Source organism: Lepisma saccharinum, chromosome 5 (genome assembly GCF_977018435.1).
Source record: "Lepisma saccharinum chromosome 5, izLepSacc3.1, whole genome shotgun sequence".
NCBI lineage: Eukaryota > Metazoa > Arthropoda > Insecta > Zygentoma > Lepismatidae > Lepisma > Lepisma saccharinum.
The window spans coordinates 65,253,731-65,265,779 of record NC_139233.1 but is presented as its reverse complement, the minus strand read 5'-3'; the positions used below and the strand labels follow the sequence as shown (position 1 = coordinate 65,265,779).

The 12,049-nt window shown below is 35.9% G+C and overlaps 1 protein-coding gene across 1 annotated transcript in view; it reads left to right on the top strand.

Annotated features, from left to right (window-relative positions):
* LOC145987849 (P2R1A-PPP2R2A-interacting phosphatase regulator 1) overlaps positions 1-12,049 on the top strand; it is a 32,074-nt gene that overhangs the window by 4,753 nt on the left and 15,272 nt on the right. The window contains exons 2-3 of the mRNA XM_083122594.1: positions 4,718-4,796; positions 6,374-6,517. Of these exons, the coding sequence (XP_082978720.1) occupies positions 4,718-4,796; positions 6,374-6,517 (223 nt within the window). The remainder of the gene's footprint in view (positions 1-4,717; positions 4,797-6,373; positions 6,518-12,049) is intronic.

Below are 12,049 nucleotides of genomic sequence, written 5' to 3'. Positions count from 1 at the left end.
AATCCGCAGTGGTCAGAAGTAGCTAGCTACAAAATTTGTAGCTGTAGCGATGCTACATTTTGAAAATTGTAGTTGTAGCGGTAGCGAAGCTACAAAATTTCTGTAGCTAAATTTTTCTCAGCATTTTGAGGTGAATTTAATGTGGCAACAGCGTCAAAAAAAATCTACAAATACCCTTAATTTTGCAGGAGGTTCATTAAGACAGTCTATTACATGAAGACACAGATTATGTAGATTGTAGATTATAGATATCTGCGTAATTTATTTAATTAGTATCAATAATTCAGATATCCACATAACTAACTGACATATATGAATATATTCCAGCTAACAGCTTCATTTTTTTAGCTGCATCGCTATTTTGGAGAGAAACATGCCTCGTATGCTGCACTGCTGGAAAAGTGCCTCGTTTGCTTCACCCCTGGAACAAATCCTGTGGATATCCATGGTGTAAGAAACACCAAAATGTCATTAATTGCTGTGTAAAACACAACTTGCAGTGCAAAAATGAGCGATGGATTTTCCACTGTACTGACAAAGGAATAGTGCCAACAATAAATGGCTCAGTACGTTAACAGCTTTGATCATCGTCAGTATATAGAATCTCACCAGCAATAAATTATTGTTACAAGAATGATATACAGTTTCTGGAATTATAATTCATTTCGCGATAACTTTTGTTCACAAATTTTAAAATTACAATACGTTTAGAACACTCAGGTTTACACGACAGTTTCCTAAATATATTTTATCATATTGCAAAAAGTATACATTGTTTTCAAATTTATGTATTTTTCCTACTTTTGTGTCGCTTTGCTGTAACTTTTGCTAATCATGACATTCTCATCATTATCATCCTTTGCCGTTTCCTGCCTCTGGCTGGGTAGGCATAGAAGTCGAGCCTCTCCATTTTTCCTGGTCTTCCACCACTCCTCTCTTTCCACGGGGTTCCAATCTTGTCCTCTTCTCCTAACACTCTCCACTATCTGCTTTTTTCACCAACATCTTGGTCTCCCGCTTGGCCATATTCCCACTCCTTTTGCATTATAAGCTCTTACTGGTAGTCTTTCTGCATCCATCCTCTTCATGTGTCCGAAACATCTCATCTGTACCTGATGTATTCTGTCCTGAAGCTTCACCCCAACCACTGTCTGTCGGATCTCCTCATTCCTTATTCTATCCCTTCCTCCACTGCCTGCATCTTCTTTTTGTTTCTCTATTACATTGTCCAAGTAATCCATACGTAATTACTGGCACATAGTATGTGTTATATATTACCTTCTTGCATTTCATAGGTACACCCCTGTTCCATATTACTCTTCGAACGCTTTGGTATAGTCCACCACCCATTTGTCCTCTTCTGTTTACCTCCTCATCTATTCTTCCACTTCTCTCAATCATGACAATGAGGATGAATGGTTTATTTAATTATTCTGTTATCTAGTCTCTTTCTGCCACTTTCGGCTAATTGTAAGTACGAGGAAGAATGTTGAATGATGAGCAGTGTGGGGAATGGAGGAGCAGGAGGATCCCATCCTCCCAACTTGGCATCTTCCCTAGTTTTTGTTTTGAGTCCACCTTATGCGTAGATAAGCTGATCGAGACTGGATCCTAACCACTATGTGCCTCCGCTGGGTATCGAACCTGGGGCCCTTTTGTAATCAAAGGGCTCCAGGTACTTTTCATTCAAAATGCTGCCTTCCTATCAGTCTATAAAAAATGAAATATTTATTCTCAAGAAAAATATGTTGATGTGAGCATGAATACATAATCCTGCCAAATTTTATTTGTGTATAGTTGTAATCATTAATTTGGGTAACACCCTAATTTCAATATTCATAAATCAAATTTGGTTTGATATACCACTTGCATAGGTATGGTATTCTCAAAAACTATAGTAAAAATAAGTAACTGAAGTAACAATGCTATCAAAATTATTGAATGATGGGAACCATATTAATAAATAACAGAATTTATTTACCAGTAGTAGAAGATTTTTAATACCCATATGGTTGTTTTTAATTTTTTTATGTAGCAGTAGCGCAAAAGTAGCTAGTAGCGCACATGAGTAGCGTAGCGAGGTACTTTTTGGTAAATGTAGCTGTAGCGAAGCTACATTTTGGAAGAGTAGCTGTAGCTGTAGCGAAGCTACTTTTAAAATGTAGTGTTCTGATCACTGGTAATCCGATAGTAGTTAATACATTTCAAGGATTACATAGAAACTCACCCCTGATATTTTCCCTTTCCCCAACAGGGGCATTATATTGTACCGGGCAGGACACGCAGACTGCATTCTTGATATTTAAAGCTACTATTCCACTAATAGTTAAGAAACATTTTATTACAGTTTCTGCCAAGGTGGATTGATTTAAATCAGGTGATTTTTTTTAAAATTCACTTTACATAAATAATTTATAGAATAACGTACATCAGGTTTTTGTTCACATCAGAATCACTTTTCTTGAAATACATTAATCATGTATTCATTTAATGGTGTTTGTTAGACCATAAGAAAGAGAAAGACATGAAGCAAAATATATATACTGATGATGTGAAGCTCATACAAAAGGAAATGTAATATATAAACTGTAAACACTTACATTTCTCTTCATTTAAAATTCAATAATTTTTATGGGCAGCAAACATTTTCTGTAGAATAATACAAAATACTAATCATGTTAAACCACAAATAGTGTCATTATCATTAAATTCTAAATAAATATAGCAGCTGATATTTTGCAAACCTATCACAAAAAAATTAACAAAATTCAGCTGCAAAGACTACAAAATAATATTTTAAGTTACATTTATATAGTACATCCACAATGTTTTATTTTCACTGAAAGGAAAGTTACTGAAATTTATTATAGTTTTATTAACACTCTCATGAAACATTTCCATTGTAAGTTTGTATATACAGTACGAGGGTCACTATTTATATTTTGAGCCTAACAATGAAAAAACAGGAATTTGGCATTGAAAACTGCTTTATTGTTTTTCGAAGTATTCTCCTTTATGGTCAATACACTTTTGCATTCGTTCGAACCATTTGTCAAAGCAGTTTTTCCAATCTTCTTGAGACACCGCCATAATATGGTTTTTGAACGCATCAACAGTGTCTTCTGCCGACGAAAATCGTTGTCCACGCAATTTTTTCTTGACAATCGGGAACAAGAAGAAGTCATTGGGTACCAAATCAGGACTGTACGGCAGATGACCCATCAATTCGATTTTTTGACTGTTCATAAAGTCGGTTGTTAGACGAGATGTGTGACAGCTGGCATTGTCTTGATGAAGAATGATCCGACGGCGTTTGTTTGTTTTCCGTATTTGACCGAAGACTTCTGGCAAACAAATTGTTGTGTACCATTCAGAGTTGACCGTTCTACGTTCCTCTAAAGGCACAGTTGCCACATGACCAGTTTTCCGGAAAAAACAGGCGACCATTTGTTTCGATGTGCTTCGAGCGCGAACAACTTTTGTTGGATTGGGTTCATCTTGAAACACCCATACAGTCGACTGCTGTTTACATTCCAGCTCCTATGCATGTATCTATGATTCGTCACCTGTTACAATCTTATATACGTCTTTTGAAGCACCACGATTGTATTTATTGAGCATTTGTTTGCACCAATTGACGCGAGCGTCTTTTTGAGTTTTTGTCAAATTGTGTGGGATCCAACGAGAACATACCTTTCTCACAGCTAAATGATCATGTAATATTTTATATATGCTGGTGGAACTAATGCCTATGGTTGCCTCAATCTCACAGTATGCCACATGACGATCTTGCAGTATTAGGTTTTGCACAGCATCAATGTTTTCTTGAACAACAACTGATTTTGGACGACCTTCGCGAATCTCGTCGGTGAGCGAATGGCGGCCACGATTAAATTCGTTATACCAGCGTTTCACAGTGGCAAAGGATGGGGCTTCATCGCCAAATGTGGAAGTAAGTTGATCGATGCACTCTTGTCTTGATAATCCACGTCGAAAATCGTAAAAAATCATTGCACGAAAATGTTCACGAGTTAATTCCATTTTATTGTACATAAACAACACAAATGAAGCTATTGATAAAACATTTGAAGTACGTTATGGTCAATAATGCCAGACGATTCCGTGCAAACGTCAAATCGCACCTAACTTCAATCAGTGTTGCCAAGGCTCAAAATATAAATAGTGGCCCTCGTATCAGAGACAAAAAAATTACATTTACACGTAATTTTTATTTGTTTTAATCAGACTGTTCAAATATTTTATAGGGCCGTTTACTAGAAAAGCCTTTCTATAAAAAAACATATATGTATGTGCATGGTGCCCAACACAATACAAGCACTTTTAAGCCTGGTTTTATAAAAAAATATATAAAAAATCGGATTTAAATAAAAATATCATCAAAAATGATTTTTTAAATAAAAATCATGATTTTTAATTTTTTTAAAAATAAATTCCACTGGTGTAGGATATCATCTGCAGTCAAAAACTACTTTATATTCTTCACTATTTTGTTAATAATCTTTGTTTTTCTGAACAGACCTTACGAATGGTAACTATGTAATTGGAGAAATCACTAATAATAGAATCTAATTTCTTGATTTGTAACCGCTTCTGCCCTGATGATTGACTGAGCTGAGATGTTGCAAGTCAAAATTTTGGTAAAGAAAATGTAAGAAAGTAGTGTTTATAAATGTAATTAGCCTATTTTCTTTTCCAGGGACACTTCGTTTAATGTTCTCTCGAACTCAAGGTTAAGGAGATTCAGTGCCAGTTTCAGTCCTCTTCATGGTGTTGGGGTGAGATTACTTTTTCCTCTTGTTTGTGAAACACTGACTGAGAAGAAGTAACGCTAAAGTAAAACCAGTATACTCTGAGTTTCATTTTGGTGGAATTTAAACTAAATGAGTTGGAAACTTGTCCTCATGTAAACAATAAATAAGAATGCATTTACTATGAAGTGTTTACCAATTACAGAATAAATAGCTAGGCGTTATTAACATGAATGGATTTCAGGTGCAAAAAATGTGTGAATAATGTTAATTTTTTTTGTGCTTTTTCTTTTTTTTAATGTGTATCAAAAATTTTAAAATTATCTTACATGCTCACATATTTACACTTAAGAGTCAAGTTTCATCTATGCTTAAGGGCCTCCTCATTTGTGTAATGTTAAGGCTGTTGCCTTGTAATCAAGTAATCCCATGTTCAATTCCCGGTGGAGGTACACAGTAGTTCAGATCCCTTTCAGATCATAAATGGACTTTGACAAACTTCTTGATTATGCTTACTGACTTTTTCAACATATTGAATGTATTTGTAGGAGAATTATTTTGTAAAGTTTGGAAGTTTACAAGTTTCTGAACTATGATTGGTTCACTTCATGTTGGATTAGACTATCAGACAAACTGGAATGTCCCTGAAGATTGTTGCCACAATCCTTACCAGGATATTAATATTGTAATAATTTGAGACTTTTGTGTTTTATGAGCCTATAAGCTTTTTTGCACGTACTTAAAACATTGTATGTATTTTTATGGAAAATATAAATCTGTTTTCAAGCCCTAGTTACCATGGTCAGAATTTATAAGTCAGTTGCAAACTAATATTTACATGCAGAAAATATTTTTATTTTAGTAAAATTCTGGACCCAGGTTATTTCCAAGGTTGAGCCAATGCTGCATCGAATTGGTACCTGTACTGTTATTAATTCCCACTGATATCATTACCAAGGTTTGAACAATGTACAGTGCTTGTGCTATGATGATAAATTCTGAAGTTGCCTGATGCATATAGTTTTTGGACATTCAATATTTTTTGATCGTCAAAATAATTGTGGTGTTGCGGTTATCTCACATGATAGTTCTTCCTGTTTGTTTTCACCTGATATGGTTCGAGATTTGCATATGTTTACTTATTGAAAGGTAAAATGTGAATTTATTCAGTTTAGACATTTATATTTTTGATAGTTCTCTCAATATTAGTGACAATTGTTCTACATTAGCATGCAATGTTAATTGGACACTATCCATATATTTTTCTGCTGAAGTTGTGGAACTTACATACCAAACAGAGTACCCAAGTTGCCAGATTTTGAGTTTGTATGTAAGTCCAGTTTATGCAGAAAAAGGCTAATTGGGACTGGACCTACAGTTTAAAGTTGGATCAGATCCACTATGTCCCTTCACAGTGTATTGAACCTGGGACCCCTTGATTACAAGGCAACGATGCTACCACTACACAAACAGCACAGATATCTGCCAGGATTAGATATTAAATTTGTATTGATTCTCACTGGTACTGACTCAAATGTAATTTTTACACGTGCATATTTCTTTAATCATGTACTTTCAATGGATATTTGATTTCTTGGATTCAGAGTTCCAGTAGTCCTAGAATGACACCACGTGTGAGCCAGCTGAGGCAAGAAGAATGCTTGGATGCTGTGGGCAGGGAGGCAGCACTAGAAAGAGAATTGCATTCTGCCATGACCATATCACAATCCTGGGAGGATTTATCTCTGGTAATGTTTCATTTTTACATACTGTGTTTCCTTGTATGCTAATATATCGTGTGGAGTTGTAACATCTTTTCCCTTCAGCATTCTGCCTGGAAGCTGTCTTTATGTAGTACACAAAAAAATATGGCTAACCAGTTTTGTAATAATGAGAACTTTAATGCAAAACGTTAAGGCTCATCCTCTTAAGTGTCAAGTTTCTGGAACTACTCAAGTCTCAAGATTCAAATAATTAGGACACTATTGGTACACAAGTAGTGGCAAAAAAAAAAAAAAGGTGTTAAACAAACTGCCTCCCCCCCTAAAAAAATAATCCGAAAATGCCATTTTGAGCGATTACGGTACAAAATTTTGACAGACAATTTACATGCCAAGTCAAGGTTATTTACTGGTTATAAGTGTTACTCATATTAGAATTCTGAATGGTAAGTGACATTTTGGTAATTTTTTTAATTACAAAGTAAAATGTGCCATCCTTCAATTTTCGAGTGAAATCACCATGTCATACAATTTGCATTGAACTCAATGAAGCCTTCTGAAATTGGTAAACATAACATGAAAACAATGTATGTACAGCCGACGAGAAGATCGCTGAATGAAGGGAGACGGAGCACAGAGGGAAAGGGAGGGTCAGGTTCATTTGCAGAATTTAGGGGTGGCCGTGGAGAAGGAAGTCTTGTTTTCTTCTTGGCGGGTCATTGTCCGTGAGAACCGCCTGGAAGTTATTTTATTTTTTTTTGCTTTTTATTTATTTTGGTGTTTTATGACGAGTGTGAGGAGGAGAGGTGCCACTGTGCACAGTGAAGGGCGTGAAATTGTGAGCAAAGTCATTGATTTCTGTGATCGGGAATCAAGAGAGAAACTATTTGGTGCCAATCACACAGAGCACAAAGCGTGCGTCTGTAGCAACAGGGTTGTCAGAGATGACCATCAGGCAGATTCGAAAGGAATTGCGGGAGAGGAATGCTCGGTCGCCGATGAGGAAACTCGTGTCCTCCGGAAAGAACAGAAAAAAGCCACCACATAGAAATGTCTGTGTTGATGATTTTGACATTAGCGTTATCCGAAATGTAAATTAAATGGTGTGACTCAGTTGTTAGCATATGCAGATGATGTAGACTTATTAGGGGATGATATAAATACAATCAAGAATAATGCAAAAATATTTTTTCAAACTGCTAAAGAGATAGGTTTGGAAGTTAACAAAGAGAAAACTAAATATATGCTTACAGGCCGAAACCAAGTGTTAGGTAATAATCAAAATCTAATTATTGATAACAACTCGTTTGAACCAGTTTCCAAATTCAAATACTTAGGAGTATTATTAACAAATGAAAATTATATTAAACAGGAAATAAAAAGTAGGCTTGATTAAAGAAATGCATGTTACTTCTCTCTTCATAAACTTTTGTCTTCTCGTTTAATATCTAAGAAACTAAAAGTTAAAATATACAAAACAGTAATTTTGCCTGTAGTATTATATGGGTGTGAAACTTGGTCCCTTTCATTGAAAGAGGAACATAAATTCAGTGTGTTTGAAAATAAGATCGTTAGGAAAATATTTAGATTTGACCCAGGGCAGCTAGGGTTAAAACTAAACGTATAGTCCTGATGAGCACATCTGATCATGAAATGGACTTAAAACAAGTTTTTACATGTTTGTGTATCAATTTAAATGTTGATGTCATTAAATATAAGCTTTTACATGTTTGTGTATCAATTTAAATGTTGATGTCATTAAATATGAAACAAATGTTAATATCAAGATATTCGATGTTTCGGGACAATTAAAAATCTTTACTGTTCAGAATGCATATGCAAAAGTATACGTATTACGTGAATGTATGTATATATCCTGTTTAACGGAGCTTTCAGACGGAAGCGACACATGGCTCTTGGAAACCAACCGTTAGAAGTAAATGCAACCTTTCAAACCGAAACAACATAAGCTGCTTGTCACTTGGCCTGTACAGTTTTCTCAGAGAACTTTCAGATCGAAGCAACAAGTGACATGTGTCACTTGGAAGCAGACCCTCAGTAATCCATTCAACCTTTTGAACCGAAGTGCGACAATGAGCTAAACATGTCACTTGCATGTTGCTTGGACCATACTGTTTTCTCAATGGTGTGGATCATGCTGCTACGGTCTGTTGTTCTTGTATGTACAGTGAATGCTTTGCTTTATACTGAAGGAGACTGCGTCGCTTGTCATCTGCGACTTCAGCCTGAAAGCTCCCTCGGTCTTGTTTGTGCATGTGTGGTGAATGCTTGCTTATAGACTGAAGGGGCCCATGTTGCTTGTCACTTCAATGTTACACCCACACTGTCATATTTAACAAGATTGTTAGTTACTTCATCAGATTAAAATTTAATTTAGTCTGTAAAGCACAGAAAACAAATTGTGAGTACTGTCCGAAAAAATTATAGATAGAAGGTTCCTTTTATAATCATGAATGGGTCTCTGGATTTGCATAAAGTAATGCTGTTGCTTTGTAATAAGAAGGGGTCTGAGGTTCAATCCTCAGTGGAGGCAGAATGCTTCAGATGTCATTTCAAATTGTAGGTCCAGTCCAGATTTCTTAATTTTTTTTTTCTTCATTTGTGGTCAGTCTTATTTACTTCTGCTTCAGTTTTAGTGCCAGTGTTTTTCAACCGCCGGGTCGCAAAAGATCCATTGCACCCAGGACTTAACGACTAATTTAGATCTAATTTTATATTTGACAGCAAGTCTATACATAATTGAACTATGATTATGCCATAGTTGATATATTGATATTAATTGAGGGTGCATATTAATTTCCATATAAACTTTAAAGATCAGAAATGTATTTTATAGTGAAATTTTTTGATTCAGGGCATAGACTCGTAAGAAATAAATTTACTGGGCTGGGGTCTCACAAAGGTTGAGAACCACTGCAACAAGCAGCCAAAATACATCGAATCTAGGACAATTGCGATGAATCCAAAATTACGGACAAATGCATTGATTTTGATGGTGAAGGTTATCTTACAAATTAATGGTAGGACAATTGTGACTATCAGGACCTAGCCTAACCAAAGGCGCCATGCTATAGAAGGTTGGAACAACAAAATTTGCAGTAGGGAGATAAGCAAAAACCATGGAACAGGAAAAATACTGCCAACTCCTGTATTTTCATTGATTTGAGACACTTTTCTGAAAAAAAAATGGGAAAAGAACCCTGGTTTTTTCCCCGACCACTTCCAACTCTATGTAGGATATGAATTGTCATACACATCTGATTTAAGGAGAATTTGGTAAAACCAAGTATGCAGTCAACAGGAGTCTATGACTAGGATACTGTTTCCTTGCATATTATTGCTTTTAGGATGTTATCCACCAGAAAAATAAGCACAAGTAGTAATTGTGAATCTACACTGCATGCATACAGGCAGAATAGAAAGTATAGTTTTTTGAGTATTGTTAACATCCAAACAAGGAGACTTTGCTGGAGGGAGGGTTGCTCTGTCGAAAGAAGCAGATGACAAGGTTCCCTGTCTGCTACTCCCCCCTGCCCCCCTGCTCGTGAAGGTGAGTCTGACCATAACAGACCTTTTTTTGCAGCCCCCACGTTCACAACCCCCAAGGTTTCTGTGACAAGAAAACACTTTTTCCGAGTGTCTGAAAGAAGAAAAACACACATTGACGAACATCGCAATACAACTTACATTTAATCGAGCCAAGGACTATTATGGGGAGGCGGGGTCTCCAGGGAGTCCGAATCTTCCACGAGAGACTTACAAAGTACTAAAATTAAATAATGTAAATATGCTTGTTTTGTTTAGCATCTGTCATATAATCGAGAGAGGGTATTTCCATCAAACATATTGTAAGGGAAGGATTACATTGGGATCATACAACTTTGGATGACTGTATAAAAGAAGATTTATGCACACCACTACTTAAGTAATATGTTTAAATGTTAAATTAAGAGCTTTACTTTTCGTCAAATGGATCTAACATCCTTTTTAGTTTTTCAATAAATATTCAATTCCTTATCTCTTTCACAATCACCTTGCCAGGGCAATTGGTTTTATACAAATTGAATCGATCCTAACTATTCATGAGCTAGACAATGAATACGTGCTGTTATATTCCTATTCTTATGCAGTCTTTTTCTCATTCATGTAATAACAATATTAATTAATATTTTAATATTATTAATTTAATATTACAGTTTTTTTAATTTGTTTTCATTATTAGAAGAAGGTACCAACATCATAAGCGTGCACAGACCCTCTGATAAGGGAAGGGAGGGGGGCAAAAGCCTTGAAAATTTAGTGAGATCTGGAAAGAAGAACCTCATTTTATCTCACTGTTTTAGTTTTTTGCATTGATGTAATATATATATATATGCGTGTGTAGCCTATATTATATATATATACACCTAGGTATTAACATATTATTTAAAAACATTACGTAATCTATTTAACCGCCCCTTAACAAACCAACAGAAAAAAATATATAAATTGTCTCTGAAATGTGAGCGCTCGTTTTCCTCCAAACTAAACTGTTATAGCAGCAACTGTCTGAATTACTTATTTGTTCTTACTTCTCTCTGGTAATTTACAATACATTGGAGAAAAGAAACTGCGAGCGATGCGAGCAAGAAAATTTTTCGATCCAAATTTTTGAAAGTTGGAAACAGTATTGATTTAATAGGGCGCAAAAAATTTCATGGGACGCCATGGCATTCTCTTTTACAATTTTTCTCAATCAGCTACGGCTCGGAAGTTGACAAGACTCCAAGAAAAGCAGATACCGCGAGCGAAGCGAGAAAGAAAATTTTACGAAATGTATTTTTATTTGTATAAAATTTAAAGTCGAGGGGACAATTGCCACTCTGTGCCTCCATGCAAGTGATCCTGGCCGTCTGGAAGAAATAATGCAAGATGGACGTGAAAAGTAATTCCGTCTTGAGCATCCTTTTGTCCTGCTACTAGTAGATTCTGCTAGTCTTGCTTTCCTTTACTTCAATGTATGCCCCCCCCCTATAATTGATTTTCTTCCAAGGTTGGAAAAAGGCAAAAGACAATGCCCCCTGTCCCCTTGTGGTTGCGCCATTTCCTTTTAGAGTATAATATTGTTTAATAACAGCGACAATATTCCTCTCCACTAAATTTCTAGGTGAAAGTATAATAATATAAGGGCATGGAACATCTGGAAGGGGTCAAGGATGAACACACCTCAAAAACGAAGGTCAACCTAAAAGTATATATTTCACACGTATAAAATTTAAAGTCGAGGGGACAATTGCCACTCTGTGCCTCCATGCAAGTGATCCTGGCCGTCTGGAAGAAATAATGCAAGATGGACGTGAAAAGTAATTCCGTCTTGAGCATCCTTTTGTCCTGCTACTAGTAGATTCTGCTAGTCTTGCTTTCCTTTACTTCAATGTATGCCCCCCCCCCTATAATTGATTTTCTTCCAAGGTTGGAAAAAGGCAAAAGACAATGCCCCCTGTCCCCTTGTGGTTGCGCCATTTCCTTTTAGAGTATAATATTGTTTAATAACAGCGA